The following is an 18,681-nucleotide window of genomic DNA, read 5'->3' on the forward strand; positions in this document are numbered from 1 at the left end:
GAATTATGATAAAATATGACTTGCATCTAAAAAAAAAAAGTATAAGATCTGCAAATACGAGTACTGGTTAAATCTGTATAGATGGCAAGTCAACTACATTATCAACAACCTTTAACCAGTTTACTGCTGTACTCTAGAAAGACACATATAATAAAAAATTTGACAAGGAAACTCATCCTTTAAATACTGACCAATTTAAATGACCCTCGCAAGGTCCCAAGTTTTAGAGTTTTTGCCAAGATGAGGGTCATTTAAATCGATCAATATTTGAAGGAGTTTTCTGGTCAAATTTTTAAATATGTGTTTTTCCACAATACAGCAGTTAACTGGTTAACCATAAACAGAGAGGACCAAAGATAAGACAACAATTTGACAAGCAAAAACCTGACAATTTATCTAATATCACTTTAATATAACAGCCCATACACCACATTGTCAAGAGATTGGATTTAGAAAAATCAAAAATTTTATTAATTACAAAAAAACAAATGATTAAGTTAAAATCAAACTGAGACAAACTCAATGGGAAAAAAGTAAAACGATGAAAAAGTAGAAAAGCTACTTCTATTAAATTGACAAAGACAAATGATGTTGACATTTCGTATTTACCCTTTGCTGTCTTATTCATTTTCATTTTGTTGACAAAGGGAGAACCCCAAAAGGCGACGTCATTTGTTTTGTGAATCAAATTTAAGCATCTCTTCTACTTCTTTGAGCTTTAAGTAGCAAAAGTTCCATTTTACATGGAGTCCATGGTAAATTATGACTAGTAAATTCATAAGCTATTAGTTACATGGATGTGAATTTAAATGACATGAAGAAATAAAGTTGAAATGCTCAAATTGAATGGAAAGATTGACATTGTATACATTTATAAAGCTTTGGTCAAAATTTACAATTATAGTCATCAAAGTATTGGCGCTCTGAAATAAGATTTTTATAGAGATTTTATTTTCTGATCAACAGGCATGAAAGACAGGGAACAGGATAAAAGATATACTTTAAAAAATAATAATTGAATCTGACAGGAAATGCTTCCAGCCAAAAGGAAGACAGAAATGTAGTGCAGAACAACAGTTTATCCCTTTATAGGTGGAATGCCATATAAAGCTAACCTGAGGACATATCTGTTTTCACCAAGATATCAGCAACAGCTATGTTGCTTTCGGGGTGGGTTTGTCATTTTTTGGTAAAAATGTGTGTATGTGTTGCTTATCTTCTTATTTTATACCAGACCACTGCAAAAAGTATAATATTGAATTAATGAAACGGAACATCTATTTCTAATAAAAATTCAATCATTGCTTATCACTTACAACAAGCAATAATCACAATAGTGGAACTGACTGAATAATCTACCCTTTTTCTGAATGTTGTGTAAGAATAAAGCAAATAATGCATAAACATTTAGCAATGCAGATATGGGTAACATGTTACAAGCATTTTTTGGGTTATGAACCGATTTTGTTGTTGTAAATTTAGGAAAAAATAATTTTAATAGCTGCTGTAGTCTGTGCAATCTACTTTCATCACCTTATACATAACAGAAAATAGATGGGAGTAATATAATAGTAATCATGGACATTCGATTGAATATTGATATTTGTAAATTTGCTTTATGTGGCATTGATGTTCCCTAAATAAACTATAGATTGATGTGGTAATTTTTGAAGACAAACCTTTTCAATATTCCGTTTTGCACATCAATTACACCTCAATTTGTTTCCACACTGCGTCCTTTTGGGTTTAACTCTCATTTATGATCTTATTATAATTAAATTAAGAATTGCTTGCTATGTTCATGACATATTCAAGGTTCAGCTGTGCTCTGCAAAGAATTAGAATGCAAGTGAAATCTGAACAAATAAATTAATAATAAAATAAATTATATGAAAGTCAGTATTAAAAGTCAAAAGAAAGACATGTAACAGAGAAAAAAAGTATTTGAACAAAATAATGAAATATAAATCAAGACCTCAGTGTTAAAACTGTGGATTTCAATGGTAAATTGTTTTCCACAATCCTTCAATACAAAGAAGTATGAAGACAGTTGAGGGTAAAGTATTATAATTAGTGTCTTATACAGTCTTAAACAAAGAGCTGAAAAAAAAGTAAATCTGAGTGACTGAGTAAATCAGCAAAATGTACAAGTCATTAAACAAATGATTAACCAAATTAACTGCCGTACTCTGGAAAAACATGTATCTAAAAATTTGGCCAGTAAACTTGTCCTTCAAATATTGATTGATTTATACGACACTCATCTTGACCAAAACATTCAAATCTGAACTTCGTGAAGTCCCAAGTTTGAGAGTTTTAGCCAAGATGAGGGTAATTTAAATCAATCAACATTTGAAGGACGAGTTTTCTAGCCCGTTTTTTAAAAGCACGCTTTTTTCCAGAGTACGCAGTTAACTGGTTAACAACCTTCAAATAATCATTTAAAGAGAACTTTGCCTCATTACAGTGATATGTAGTGCTGAATGAAAATAATGTCTTCAAATGAAACAAAATGAAATCTTTCAAAATTATGGAATTAATGATTAATATCAATAATGCAATTTTATCTTCAACGTCACCTGAGTTGAAGACAGAATGGAAATAATTGTAAATGTAAAACATTAAAAAGTTGTAATATCATGTACATAAAATTCACACATAAAAAAAATTGTTTTTTTGGGATCGATGTAACTCTCTTCAATCCTTGCCACCTTTTGGTCCAATATAAAATTATAAAAATAAATGTCAGGTTTGAGGCAATAATTTTTAAAAAACCCAACCCAATGATAATGTGATGTTGATTTAAAATGGTTAAAAATCCATTTAACTTTAATCTCAAGTTTGTCATTATGGTAGTATCTGCCTAAGATCCCGGTCGTTGGGAACAAAAAACACAAATAAAACCAAAAACATAAAGCATTTTTTAAAATAATAAAATAAAAAAAGCAAGCAGGATCTTATCTGGAGCAAAGGAGCTTGAAAATGTCCCTCTTTTCTTTTTGTTCATGAATTAAAAAAAAAAAAAAGTATTTTCTTAATGGTAAACTATTCAATCTCCAATTGATGGTTTCTTTAAAATTTTCAAAGCCTCTCATCTTCTTCTGTCCTCATTAATTTGCAATCTTTGCCCTTTTAACATATTTTTACCATCAGTAAAATAATAACTAATTAATAAAGACCTTGTTCTTAGCATCAATTATATTATTTTTCTCTGTTAGGTTACTATCTAGAACTTAAACAGTGCCTAAAATATTTCCATAATAACACCAGGTGGAGCCTTTTTGGATCTGTTAAATATTAAGTTACCTCTGGCCTAAATAACAAGTCTCTTAGGCGGCCCTAGGATCTGAGGCAAAGACCACTGTACTGTAATATTATTACCCGTTTCAATGAGTAGATTTAAACACCACAAGATTTTCATAAGAATCAATACTGAATGATATGATCTTAAGGCTTTGGTGGTCATTAAGTTGAATTCAAGTTTATCAGCTGTTAAAAAGAATATTTTAATTTTTTATGCAATTAAAATTAAAACTGACCAAGTAAAAATGATAATAATTTGTCAAACAAATTATTATATATATATATATTTCATTATTCGCATTTTCAGTATATTGAATGAATGACTATAAGTAATGGTAAAAACCTTAATTGTTTTAGATATTCATTGATTCTAATCTGAAATTAAATAAAATTCACAAAGTCTATTGCACCAATGATAGTCTGAATCAGAATGGAATCATTATCATTAACACGGTAATGAGTGATTTATATACATTTCAAATAAATTGTGTTCTCCTTGCAAGACAAAACTATATGGCTTACAACATTTCACTTTTACTTTGGAGAGATATGAAGACCAATTCAATCAACAATTTACCAATAACAATAGTGTCAATAATTGCCATGGCGCTTTTTACAAATGGTAAATTTACTGTAGGCTAATTCTTAATCTTTTTATTAAATGCTTTTATCATATGGCAGTTCACTTTTAGTTGCTAAGCTCAAAGGTATGTTAAAACCTTAGAATTTCATTCATATATGCACATCAAAACGAAGCATATGTACTTAAAATGCCAGCAAATGATAATTTGCCTTTTTTAAAAGCTAATCAACAACCTTGAGCCTAAGCTCTACATCTTGTTGAGCAAAAACTGCAGTATGACTTGAAATGCACCGAAGCAAAAACGAAAATGCAAGCAACTCCAAAAAAAAGAACTTAATCTTTGAGCTGGTTACTGAGATGATTTCCGACCTGCTGAATCTTAATGTACACAGCCCCTAGCAAACATCCCTCAACAATAAAAGGTGAATCTTGACTTTTTAATCGTGCTAAATCCACCACATTGTCTACCACCAACTCTGGAGTCTTTGATGTGAAAACATGCGTCTTGGTCACGGTCAGTCCAACAAATCGCATCTCCTTCTTCTTGCTGTAAAGCTGAAGTGTTGCCTCTACGTACATTGGCGGGTATTCCTTACTCGTCTCTCTCTGCCCACTTCCAAAATGATAAGATGAGCCAAAGTGAGCTGTGGTCTGTCTTGTAATTTTCAAAGTCGTGTTGTCATTTTGGCGACCCATGAAATTCCCGTATAAAGAAATAGTAGAGAAATGACCTTTTGGGTAGAAGTTCATCTGGAATAGTGCTGATGGAACATCCTGAGGAAAGAAAAGAAACTGAGCTCTGAAATAAAATGTTACTTTTGTAATCATGTGAAACTTTTTCATATTTCAATATTTCGTCTTCTAATTAAAAAATAATACAATTTTTTAAAAAGTAAGTAAAAAATAAAAGTGGTTTAAATCTCTCTTTTACCTTTTTTTTTCTCATTTTTGTCAGCTGTGAATGACCAAATACATATTTTTATTCCTTATTTTGGTGGGAAAACATCTAAAAAAGCAATAGATTAAAATTACCGCCATCTTGCCAAAAACTCTTTAGTCTGGTCTGAGATTTATTTATAAGACATTTCAAACAATCAATATAATATGTTTTGGGATTAGATGCTGATGGAAGATAAAAATCTGAAAAGGTTTTTAAGACTCTAGGTCAGACAAAGCAGAGCAAAAAATTCATGAAAAAAAAATGGAGATTAAACCCAACCACCTGATTACTAGTCAGACATGCTACCATTACACCAGAAAGACTACCGGATAGTTTTGATGATTTAATGCTTATGGATTTTTCTCAAAATAGTATGCTTCTTCATCTGTCAACTATTTTCTGTGCCACTACCAAAAAAAAAAAAAAAAAAAAAAAAAATTTAATAATAGTTTTAATTTAAAAAAATAAAAATCAGCTTGAAGACATACTCTCATGCCTTCATCGTCGTCTTAACATGATCTATAAAAGATTAAAAGACTCCGTTTTAATCTGACCTGACTTGATTCCTTGCTTACATCTATTTTACAAATTTTTAATGAATCAAAAGGATTCAAAGAGATATGGAAGAGACTTATTTGGTTTGTTTTTAAGGGTTTTACAGCACTTGCGACAGATATAGGTCATTTCAGCATCAGTAAAAAGGAAGAAAATGGGTTAGTAAAAAAAGTTACAGTTTTACAATTAAAAGCATGCATGCAAGAAAAAGTAAGACAAACGGGAAGGATTCAAATAGGGAACAGATGTAGATTCCAAGAGCACACTATCAGTGTACTTAGTCTGAGATCACCCAAAAGTCTCATCCATACACAACCACAGGTCCCCACTTAAGAAGAATACATTCAAATGTTTACAAACCACTATATATCTAAAACAGAAAAAATGCAACAGTACATAACAGAGATGATTTACAAGGATAAAAATATATCATCTCCCAAAACTATAACTATACATTTGACTGTTTTCCTCTCAGTCAAGGACTCTGGCCAGGGCTAGTACAATCCATGTAATCCCAATCCAAGACAAAGACAAAATGCAACCCAGAAAACAGATATAGGGGATGAAGACACAGCGTGACCTCCTGCCCACCATTGCAGGTCAAAAACCCCACCCACTGGAAGAGACTTGAAGTCAATGATTATTCTGGAATACAATCTGTGCTACCACAACATCACAAGTAACTGTTTTAAGAATAACCTGGAAACGTTTAGTCATCCAAATTAACATGTGATGAATTCAGTATAAAATGGATATGAAAAAAGAAATAAAGTAAAAAGCATATAAGTAGTCCTTCGGAGCCAATTGGCCCATATAGCCGAATTTTATACCAGTTTCTATAGCATGAAACGGACAACTACAATCGCCTGCTACCCTTTGGATAGGATGCTAATCTACTGCAGAGTACTTTCTGCAAGATCTACTAGAACCAACTGCCCAATCACTGCTAGGTGGAAAGGGGGTCAGAAAAAAATTTCGTCTTCACTCAGGATCAATCTCTATCCGTTTGTGTGTGAAGCGAGTGCTCTATTAACTGAACTATCGGGACCCCCAAAATGTATATAAGAACAGATTTAAATAAAAAGCTAAATGAAAAGTTAAGAGTAATGTTGGTGACAAGAGATTAAATATTATCACGTAGAAACAAAATCATACCTTGTTTCCATTGGCCTCTGGGCAGGGCAGGTAGGGTACTTGACACGAGAGGCAAACCCTGCTCTCAATTTTAGGGATGTTGACATAATTCTTAAGCTCAAATTGGAATCGCATTCCGTAAAGAGGAGCAGTGTAATTTCGATATGGAACCTGTTCAGATTCCAAGAATATGCCATTGCTGGATAAAGAATGGAACCTGTAAGCTGAAATTACAAATAAATAAATAAAAACAAAAAAAAAGAATGAAGATTGTTGCAGACCTCACTAATGTGCAAAAAATTCAGTTTCATTCAGTATAATTTGATAGTGACTGAATCTGGTCTAATTGAAATCTTGAATACAATACTTTCAAATAGAATTGTACTCCAACCAAGAGCTATCAAAGAATTGTTACAACACGTCTTCAGCAGCAGAAACCAGGATGTAATTCAGGAACTCATCACTCATATCAAATAGAAATAAGTAAAGAAATAAAAATGTATCTCCTAATCTAAAAGTTAATTGACTTAAGAAAATATAGATCTTTACAATAGGGCAGAGAAGTCGTGGTGTCACACCTTCCACTCTTCTGATTCCAAACTTGAAGTGTGTATGTACAATTAAAGAATGGGTTATAAATTGAATCATAGAGTGGCATCACTATCTTAGTTGCAGGATGTATAGGCAGATTCTTAGGATTACAGGATGTAAAAGAACGAGGATAGATTATCTTTATTGACGACCAACATATATTTAGACTAGAAAATAAAATGCCATCACACTGCAGCCAGCCGGAAGAGTGATTTTACATTTCCAATGAGATTGGAACCAGTCTTTTTACACCACAATTTTGTTCCTTATTTTTCCACTTTTAAGTAAGTGTAACCATGAAGACAAGTTGAAAATGGATAACCAAATAACTCATGTTTCCATTATTCTGAGAATAATTGATAGAAGACAACTTGGGGAAAGTAGCTAAGCTAAACAATTTTTCACTTAAAAACTTTACTGACAAATGTATCGTTCCATAGCTCATCACATTTTGTTTGACACTGCACCATACATTCATGTCTTTTTTATGTTCACATGAACAGGCAATCAAATAAATTTGTTGGATTTACATTAACACTGACCTTTAGAGTGTAAATCTACCCAGGAAATTCGATAAATGGAAAACGTTTCTCCTTGGTAACAACTAAAAGCATTTAATTGGATTTAAAGATTTGTTTCAGTAGTTTTTTGTTTTTTTTCTTCATATAATATCTGACACTGAAATAACATAAAGTAATATAAGACTGGTGATTGGTATATGCAAAAGTGCACATGTTTTCAAGTCTGACACCTGAACGCAATTATGGGTTTGATTTAAATGTTGCATTGGACAACAATTTGCATTGAATTGAGGGTATTTCCATTACAACAATGAGCCCAAAACAATTTGGATTATCAGAAATGTAAAAAAGGAAATTTGATATATTCTTTTTACCCCCAAAAGATAAAAAAAACAAGAACAAAATACATTAAAATATTACTGACCAGCTCCCAGTTTGTCCTTCAAGATATTTGCATGCAATTCCATCAGGGGAGATGACTCGATGTCGAGTAATTCTGTCGGCGTCATCTTACAGAATCGTAACAAGGGTAGAAGTATCAACACATTCTCTCTCTGGAATTCTAGATTATTTTCAGACATCATCCACTGCTCCACCTGCCAAAATGCATTATATATAACACTGAGTGTGTGAAAAAAGTTAGATTAATGCTGGAGTATAACAATGTGGTTGATTTTATGAATTTTCCATCACAGACTGAACATAAGCACATAACTTGATTCAGAGACCAGTAATTTTCTTTTAAATTGAGCTTTTATTCAGCATAATTCCCACTAAATCTGAATCAAAGACTTTTACAATGGGTCCAAAGCCAACAGCAACACTTAAAATGTAAGACAAGACATTGTTCTATATGGGGGAGGGGGGGGGGGCAGAGAATATGCCATTATTGGCCGGGTAATTATTTTACTAATAAGAAATGTGATGAATGTCAGTAAGGAGCCTTTTCCAGGGACTCAACTTTGCATCACCCAGGGCAGGACTCAAACCAGGAACCTATAGGTCTGAAGGCATGAACCATACAGTTAGATCACAAAGCCGCATGTCACCAAGCAGTCTTGCAGAATATCAAGCTAGGATTTACAATGTGCAAATCTTTACAGAAAATGTGAGTCATAAAATAAGAAAATGGAATTAAAATTCTTGAAATAATCTTCACAACTAGCCAGGGTATAATGCCATTATCAAACTAAATGCAGACCTGAATACAGACAACAAATAAAACAATTACATATTTTTGGGTGAAACTCCCAATTTCAAGAAAATAAATCTGTACCAAACAATAAAAGTTCATGATTTCCGCCCTTGGTCCTATGAATTGTCACTTTATTTATATAGTTTAGAATTGATGTTGTGCAGCAGGACAAATTATTTCTTTATAAAAATAGGGAATTCTGAAGGTAATAGTCTGAGTTTGGCAAAGGTTTGTTTTTTTTTTTTTTTAAATACACTGATCAAATATGTATAAGTGAACTAGTCCTATTCAAAGAAGACTTCAAATAAACGCTAAAAACAGAAATGATATTAAAAATGAAAATGGTAACATCAAACCTTTTCCCAAAGCTTCTTTTCTGACTCAACACACAATTCAGACATGCCGATGAAGTCAGCCAGCTCTTCTCTCTCCATCTCTACCCAATCAGGAGCATCAAGAATAACATTAAAATTCGACACAATAAAATTTTTACAAGTGTCTCTGAACTTCTCTGGTCCCGTTAGCTTGGAATAATGGTACCTGGGGAGAAAATTAATCTCTTTGAAATCCCAATTTAGGGTGGATTGTCAAGGGCTTATGCCAAGAAATATTTTTATAGTTTATTCTCGACTACAATAACACGGTATATCATTCTGCTTGTTGTGTGCACTGCTATGTGTAATGTGCGACATTATTATTGTCCTTGTTGAGTACTAAAAAGCACCTATCAGTGGAAAAAAAATATGGATACTATAAAATGTATATTTTCACAGAGTTTTGCCTAATGAATCTCTGATTTGCAACATTAGAGTGATGATCATTTCTTACAACAGCAAAAATTCAGTTAATACAAATATGACTTATTTTATTTTCTCACTTTTATACATATCAAATTATTTAAAATCATTACCATACCAAGTTAATGTCTTGTTTTTGTCCGGCCGTTCCTCTATATGTTTCATCATGTAGTCAACACAAGATTTCCTTAAAGAAAGCACATTGTACTTGTCTGCCAACAACAATAGGGGCAAGGCCTTCTCTGTGCACATGTCAATGCTTGCAGAGTAGAAATATCTGGGGGAAAAAAATTACTTTCACTAATAAATAATAGTTGAACATTAACTAATGGTCTAAAGACCTCATGTAAAAGTCGCAGAAGCAAAGAGTATTAGATCATGTTCATGAAAACCAAAGATTCGCATTCCTATTCTTTAAAACTTTTAGTGCTTGACTTTTTAGATAAATTTTCTTTATTAAATGTCTCAGATTAAGTAGATTTCAATTTGTAAGATTTTTTTTTTTTTAAATGGCTAAATCCCTATATATGAAAATACTTTTTAAAGTATCAGGTTTCTGAATTGAGAAAAAGAAAAGATGATGGGTTGAAAATCGATGGCCATGATCGCCCAATTTTTTTTTTCATTTTCAAAAACCTGAGAAAGTCGTAGAAAACAGCTTGACAAGCCTCTTCCTCCACAAGACGGATTTCTTGCTGACGACTTTCCTCCCAAGCGGATGCATCACCAAACATGGCCCTTAAAATAAAGAAAGAGAAACAACAAAAATAAAACACACTGTTAAGTATGTCAATCACGGGTGATGGAACTTAATTAAGCAGAGTGAAGTATAGCATAAAGGACAGTAATAAACCACAAATCAGAATTGTTCATGTCTCAACACTTTCAGGTCATCACATCAGTGCCTAAGAAAAAGAAAACGGTCCACAATAATCTAGATATTTGGCTAAATTTAGAATTCATTGATGCCCGCAACACTCTTGGGTCAAAGGCACCAGGCACCATTTTTTTCAAAAAGTGGTACAGTTCAGACGTGGATCCCAACAAATTCCTAAGACCAAACAGAGTCAGATGTCTGAAAAGGACTCTGATCAAAATGGTAATTTATATGTAAAAAAAAAAATCACATTTGACCATCCCTTGAAGAAAATTATCCTAACCTGGGTCATGTTACTCCAGATTAATGATGATAAAAAGTCACAAGGAAAGAAAAGAAAAGCAAATATTAAAGGAGACCTTTCAAGTTACATGATTAAACAACTGTAGTGTGCATGTCATAATGTAATGCTTAAGGACTCATTTTTTAAAATTCTGATCCGTGACCTATAAAATGAGCAATATGAAAAGAAATCGAAGACATCCAGATTGAAAAAGAACAGGAGGCTAAGAACTCACTCAAAGACTTTGCTCGCTGATGCAAGAATAAATCTGTGTCCAAAATACATTTGGTCCCCAACCCGTAGTTTGACATCACTAAAGTAAGAACAGTTGAACAAGACAGAAAAGCGTTCCACAAAAGCTGCAGCATCATTGATCACTTCTGTCTCCTCGTCTGAACTAGAGGATGGGTCGCTTTTATGGATTTTTTTAGGTGGATCCTCCATGTCTGCTGCGTTAGAATTAGAATGTGCAGCTGTGGCAGACATGTTTCCTGTAAGGCAGAAGTAAAAATGTGCAAACATTAGCTACATAAAATTTTTTTAAAACATATAAAAGTGAAAATAAATAAATCCATGCTATTTTTTTTTTGGGGGGGGAGATACTTATTTTCTCAAATATATCGTTGCGAAGTTTGCGATGTTGATTCTTTGCTTTGAGAAGTTGTGGATTTGAGAGAAACAGATCTATGTTTGTTTGGGGGTATTGTCACTCTTACAGATTTATCAAAAAAAAATGATCTTAGATCTAAGGTAATTTTTTAGTTTTGACAAATCTGTAAGAGTTGGCTCAATTTAAAAGGATTTTGGTGCCATAACTCCGCAGTTACCAGATTTTAATCGTATCCATGAATCATAATTGATCTGACTGCTTGGTAATTCAAAACATGGTGCATGGTAAAAAGGTGACACACAACCACAATTTACTATAATTTTAAAAATTTAAGTTTTTAAGTCATGTACTTTTAATAATAAGACTGAATGCAGTCCTTAAACTGCACATTCTGAATTTTTTGTTATTAAAATCTAATCTCAGCATCTGGTTCGCTACAGCATGATACTAGATTGAGGTTGGGAATCCCATGTGCAATTTATGATCATCATCAGCTCATTTAGTATTATTAGTTAATAGGATACATGTAGTTCTGTGACCCTGACAGCGTAGACTTTATGCTTTTGAAAATAAAAGTTACAATAAATCTGCTAAAAGCAAAATAAAAAACCAAAAAAACCCCCAACAAAATCTGAATTCTGCAACAACACCAAAATTTTAAATACCATGGGAAAAATCGCTATCAACAAACTCATGTCATTTTTTTTAAATATACATTTTGTGTCGTGTGATTCACATTCATTTCAGTAAATATTCCATGTAAAATAATGATTTAACCAAATTTTAACTTAAAATCCAAATTTGACCAAATTTAGCTTTAAAAAAAAAAACAAACTAGTATTTGTAAATACCGAATAAATAGAGCTAATAAAGATGTAGTAGAGGAGGTAGAAGACAAAGCAGGATGATGGAAGCCATTCCTAAAAAGACGCAAACTGTGATGGTAAGGAAACATTGTTTGCCATGACAGTTATGTAAAATTGTGCAAGGCAAGGCAGGGGGGAAAAAAAGAAAAGGTTGACAGGAGAAAATGTGGATAGATAACATCAAAGAATAGACAAGACAAGGGATGGATAAACTTTTGAAAAAGCTTGGATCAGAGGAGTGCCACAGTATGGTTGACGTTGAATTTCACTTGGGCATGTACATCCTCCAACAACATGGAAATGAATAAGCGAGTGAATAAACAAAAAACAGACTAAGAGCTGAATATTGATCATTATTTTTTTTCCATGCATTCTTTTACACAACTTATTCTTAAATACTTTCTTGTATTAAAATCAGCATCATTTCTTTTACACCATTATCTTGACTAACTTAAACAATTTGCATTATTTTATTCTAAGCACAGAATCTTAAACAATGTCACAAATTTAAAATATAATAAAAAAGCTAGACATTTATTTCTTAATCTTCTTTTTTTTCACAGAAACCTACTGTCAGTCAGATAATGACTATTTGCCCATACTTTTAAAAAATTACTGAAGGTATATTCTTGACTGTAGCCAAAGAGAGTACAATTTCATGAGTCTCAGTATTGCTCAATATCTTGATTTGACACCAACAGAAAGGTCATTCAAGAAATAGAGCATATATAAATTTGCAAAAAAAAGTATAAAGATTTGATATGTTGACTCTTTACTTGTATCTTTCTTTGACTTAATTTAATATCAATCTCTTGACTTTGATGTCTTTGTGTGGCCATTTAATTTTCTAACAAAGTTGTTTTAAAGTGCGCATTGTTTACCAACTGATGAAGGAGTAATTATTTTCACAGATCATGACAAGTTAACAAACAAAAAAAAATTTTTTTAATAAAAAAGATATATAAATATATGAGGGAGAGATATAAAATGGGTAAAATCTGGCACCATCATAATCTTTATGAATTCGGGATAAAATATTCAATACATGGGTGACAAGAAATATAGATACTTGCATATTTGAAACAACATCGATATAATAATAATAATAATAATAATAATAATAATAATAATAATAATAATAATAATAATAATAATACTTTTTTATTTTTATTTAATTAATAATACGGTCCACTCTGGATAATCGCAACTTTTGGTTAATCGCAACATTTCCTATAGAAAGTCACTGGTTAATCGCAACAAATTTTCGACCTCAAAAAGTGCAAATTCAAGAAACCAATCAAACAAACTCTCAGGATTAAGTTTAATCATGAGTGAAATATGCAGCTTGAAGAATTGCGATTGGACAGGGTTTAATGATACACCACTCTATTAGAGACAAAGGAGGGTGGGGATTTGCAGTATGGGTTTTTGCGGATATCTGTGACTTCGTGAAAAATCTCCATCGCTTTATTCAAGAAGACTTTTAACATATTTGCTTCCATCATTGGAAACTACTGAGCAACACGTCTATTAACTTGCCTTAGCAAGAAAACAGACGATATTTGATGTCTTCTTAGGGAAATGAGTGATGTCAAACGAAAAGGAAAATGATGGAATTTACAACCATTAAAGACCAACAAAAAAAAAAGACACCAAAAAAAAAAAAAAAGCAAACACAAATTTTTAAAACACACACATTTTAAAGAGGCCATGCACTGTCCAAGGTTGTGTAAAATTAGAGGGAAAATGTTGCTACAGTGGATAGAAAACTCAACTTCGGATAATCGCAACATTTTCGCTGATCCCAAGGTGTTGCGATTATCTGGAGTGGACTGTCATAATAATAATAATACTAATAATAATAATAATAATAATAATCATAATAATAATAACAACAACAACAATAATAAACTACAAGCTCTCTAACAACACATACCCATAAAATGCTTTGAGCATGGCTGACACTGATAGATAAGACACATTGAGAATAATGAACAGAATACCAATCAACATGAAAAGCACAACTATAGGGGGAACTTCCTCTGAAAAAAGATATGTCAAATTCTTAAGATATCAAATCTACAACATGCAATGGCAAATGGAAACAAAGAAAAGAAAGCTACAGTTCATATTTTGCTTGCACTTTCACAATGTGACGTCAGCATTAACGATTACTTTTTTTCCATGAGATATAAATTCAATGTTGTATTTGCACTAAAACTGTAAAATAAAATTTGAAGTGTATGTCAAATCTGTCTTTAGCCAAGATGGAAAATTCTGCTTACATATTAGTGCAGCTAAAACTTTACAAATCCTGCATTATAATTAATCACATCTTTACCCCTGACAATGATCCCCTGAACATCCCTCTGTAATAATAATAATAATAATAATAATAATAATAATAATAATAATAATAATATATAATAATAATAATAATAATAATAATAATAATAATAATAATAATAATAATAATAATAATGGATAGCATTTATAATGCACCAATCCTCACAGACAGCAGGCTTTAGGCACTACCCAATTAGAGAATGAAAAGCAATGTTTTTAGTCTTTCTTTGAATTGTTTATAGTCTTTTCATCTCTGTCACAGACTATAAGGCAAAGATCTATCACTGACGATATCATATATGGCCAAATTTTGTCATTATCTTCCTGATCCATGCGGCCTTCCCTGCCTCTTCTTTGTTCAGCTATTTCATCAAATATGTTTGGTTTAAATGTTTTGGCAGATTAATTAGTAATACAAGATATTTTAAGCAAGATCCAAATGATAATGGTGGATCACATAATAATAATAATAATAATAATAATAATAATAATAATAATAATAATAATAAATAATAATAATAATAATAATAATAATAATAACAATAATAATATAATAATAATAATAATAATAATAATAATAATAATATTATTATTATTATTATTATTATTATTATTATTATTATTATTATTATAATGGAAGAAGAAGAGAGAAGAAGAAGAAGAAGAAGAAGAAGAAGAAGAAGAAGAAGAAGAAAGAAGAAGAAGAGAAGAAGAAGAAGAAGAAGAAGAAGAAGAAGAAGAAGAAGAAGAAGAAGAAGAAGAATCAAGAGCAAAAACGATGGTTTCATTTCAGATTAAAATCCATTGAAATAAAAAAAAAAATGCAGATCTGACAGAGGTTGATCTAAAAAAAAAAAGAAATAAATCGACTAAAAAAATGAGGGATCTTTGTCTGCATAAGATTATTTCCACTGTGATTTAAAAGATGTTTTTGACTTATAAACAAATAAATTCAGAATTTAATAAAGTCTTGTATTATGATTATTCTAGAATTAAGTTCAGCTATTTCATCAAATATGTTTGGTTTAAATGTTTTGGCAGATTAATTAGTAATACAAGATATTTTAAGCAAGATCCAAATGATAATGGTGGATCACATAATAATAATAATAATAATAATAATAATAATAATAATAATAATAATAATAATATAATAATAATAATAATAATAATAATAATAATAATAATAATAATAATAATAATAATTATTATTATTATTATTATTATTATTATTATAATGGAAGAAGAAGAAGAAGAAGAAGAAGAAGAAGAAGAAGAAGAAGAAGAAGAAGAAGAAGAAGAAGAAGAAGAAGAAGAAGAAGAAGAAGAAGAAGAAGAAGAAGAAGAAGAAGAAGAAGAATCAAGAGCAAAAACGATGGTTTCATTTCAGATTAAAATCCATTGAAATAAAAAAAAAATGCAGATCTGACAGAGGTTGATCTAAAAAAAAAAGAAATAAATCGACTAAAAAAATGAGGGATCTTTGTCTGCATAAGATTATTTCCACTGTGATTTAAAAGATGTTTTTGACTTATAAACAAATAAATTCAGAATTTAATAAAGTCTTGTATTATGATTATTCTAGAATTAAATTTTATTATGGAATTGACCCAATGTATTGTTGCATTATTCAAATTTGACTTGTCTCAACAAAAATTTGATTGTGGTAAAAAAACATATAATCTTATTGTTTTTGAGTCGTTTTGTGTGTTTGGATGTGTTAATTGAACAAGTGTGTATGAAAGGTGACAGACAAAGTAAAGCAAGAAAGAAAAATACAAGAAAAAAAACATCCCAAAAAATCAGTCAACCACACTGTTTTAATCGCTACATTTTGTTTTTTGTTTTTTAAGTCCCCGGATTCATCATGAATGTATATTATTCTTAGGGCCAATCAAGGAAAAGACTGATATAACCTAAATGTCAAACCCAAGCATTGATACAAAATTTAATTTCCACCTCTTATTATTTTAAAGATTTGAAACTTACATGCACTTATCACCTCCACAATCATCCTCTCCAATCTTTTGTCAATTAGAAAAAAAAGAAAAAGATTTATGTTATAAATTTTCACATATGCAATTTAAAGCACCACCCAGTGCTTTATTTATTTCTCCAGAAGGTCAAATTATGGCCTTCTTTCTTTTTCATACAGTACATGTCGCTTATGAATGCTCTTTTGGTGCTGACACTTCCACTTCATATTCTCTCCTGGGTAGAGTGGAGCTTTGTGTGACAGTGCCCTACCCAAGTTACAAACAGGGTCTAGAGGTTTGCGATTATTATCACTTATCAGCAACCACACCCAATGCTAAATATTGCTAGATACTTGTTTCAAGATGAGATGGACTAAAAAGCACTTGGTGCCTGCTTAGATGGGGTAAAACGCAATAAACAAGTACTAGATATTTATTCAAATTATGGACAAACACACACGTGTGCGCGCGTGCACAAACACAAACCAAACCCCCGAAAAATAGAAAGAGAGAATCGAGGGAATTACAAAAGACTATGATTATCTTATATCATGATAACTTGACTAGCTATCTATCTAGACTAGTCTAGGGATTAGCTTCTAACTATCATTCTTCTATCTAGACGTCTAAGATCTAGTCTAGGCCCTAGATATTATCATTTTTGAATATTGCATAACAAGAATTACTTAATCAAATCCGATCAAAATTAATGAGAAGTGACGAAAAGCAACAACAACAAAAACAAAAAGTGGAAACGCATGCAAGTGAAGGACAACTAAAGAAAAAAAAAATTACCTGCCTGGCCCGGTACTGCACTGGTACTTGAACTGGAACTTGCTTGCTGCTTTGTTGTTGTTGTTACTTAGTGTGACTGTTTGTTACTGTGTTAACTGTTACTTTCAACTTTGGCTTTGGCCTTCACCACAAATACCACCTGTAACTCAGCATAAATATCATTGGCTTTTCAGGCAAAGCCGTTAAAATGAATAAATACAGTGGTGTTCTGCTAAACTTTCTATAATGTTTTTCACAAAAGAAAGTCTGTGATTTGGTTATATTTTCATATTTTTTACCTGAGCCTGAGGTAATGGAAGCGTAGGTACGATGAGCGTAAGCGGCTTCCGTAAATATTGCTAAAAATAGAGCTATGTTTATTTGTAAGTGAGTCTGTTGACAAATAAAGTATTCTTAATATAAAGTAAAACAAGATAACGTGAACAACTGATTTGAGCGAATATTTTGAAAATATTATAGGTTTAGATAATTATGTGGCTTATTTACAAATGCATAAATATTGAATAATTTCAGACTGTTAGTGTTAGTGTTATGCCACTTACTATGTGTACGATGATAGTTTAATAGGAACTGTGTTTTCAGTCCACCAGTGGACTGAAAACACAGCTGTGTATTCAGTCCACCGGAAATAAAAATATTTAAAAAGGACCAAATATCGTCGATACTTACCTTAGTCAATACTGGCGACATTGATGCTTAGCCTATTGTAGGTTAGGCATCATCATAAATGGACAGGCATAAAATTTATGACAATTTGACGGCTTAATAATATAATTTACAGCGTTTTATATACTCTCTGAAAGTCTTGATTGCTCGAAATCGGCGCCCGAGTTTCTTACAGTGGCTGCCAGATAGCCATTGGCCTGACCAATTTGACCAAAATTACTACACAGACAATAATGTTTCTATAATTAATTTTAAATTAACATTTATATCTATTTTTAATTTTTCCGAGTCCGTTAGAATTTTTGTGATTATCAAAACCGATGATTTTTCCAAGGAGATCATAGTTTTGATATTGTTTGCCTAAGTAAGGTTCAATTTGGTCACTTTTCACATCGATCACTGGCCCCGACCACGCCTGTACCCCCCCCCCCCCCCCCCCCCCCCCGCCCCACCCCCACCCGACCCGGGCAGTATTGACTTTGTCTTCTTCAAACATCCTTTTCTTTAAAAATCATCCCTTGTCCTTTGTCTTGTAGGGCTAGTCTATTGTTCATTGTCTATCATCATGTCTTGTAAAACTAGGATTTTTTTTACTGGTATCCCACTTCTTCCATTCTACAAGCGCTAAAATGACCTCAATGAC

At 31.8% G+C, this 18,681-nt stretch overlaps 1 protein-coding gene across 3 annotated transcripts; it reads right to left on the minus strand.

Moving 5' to 3' along the window:
* Window positions 1-1,442: 1,442 nt before the first annotated feature.
* LOC144968476 (BTB/POZ domain-containing protein 17-like) lies at window positions 1,443-17,680 on the minus strand. 3 transcript variants are annotated; one of them, XM_078906885.1, is made up of 10 exons: window positions 17,373-17,485; window positions 16,591-16,625; window positions 14,192-14,297; window positions 11,015-11,270; window positions 10,256-10,357; window positions 9,738-9,896; window positions 9,179-9,362; window positions 8,052-8,223; window positions 6,537-6,739; window positions 4,074-4,660 (listed from the first exon to the last, which is right to left on the minus strand). In XM_078906885.1, exons 3-10 carry the CDS (start codon window positions 14,235-14,237, stop codon window positions 4,220-4,222), a joined length of 1,563 nt encoding a protein of 520 aa, XP_078763011.1. In that variant the 5' UTR covers window positions 14,238-14,297; window positions 16,591-16,625; window positions 17,373-17,485; the 3' UTR covers window positions 4,074-4,219. The 3 variants fall into 3 exon arrangements, with proteins under 3 accessions (XP_078763012.1, XP_078763013.1, XP_078763011.1); XM_078906886.1 differs by lacking the exon at window positions 16,591-16,625 and having other exon boundaries at window positions 1,443-4,660; window positions 17,373-17,680; XM_078906887.1 differs by lacking the exons at window positions 14,192-14,297; window positions 16,591-16,625 and having other exon boundaries at window positions 2,878-4,660; window positions 17,373-17,509.
* Window positions 17,681-18,681: the final 1,001 nt, after the last annotated feature.

The sequence above is a fragment of the Berghia stephanieae genome, chromosome 3 (genome assembly GCF_034508935.2).
Source record: "Berghia stephanieae isolate SIO BIC M18660-M18661 chromosome 3, UCSD_Bste_1.3, whole genome shotgun sequence".
NCBI lineage: Eukaryota > Metazoa > Mollusca > Gastropoda > Nudibranchia > Aeolidiidae > Berghia > Berghia stephanieae.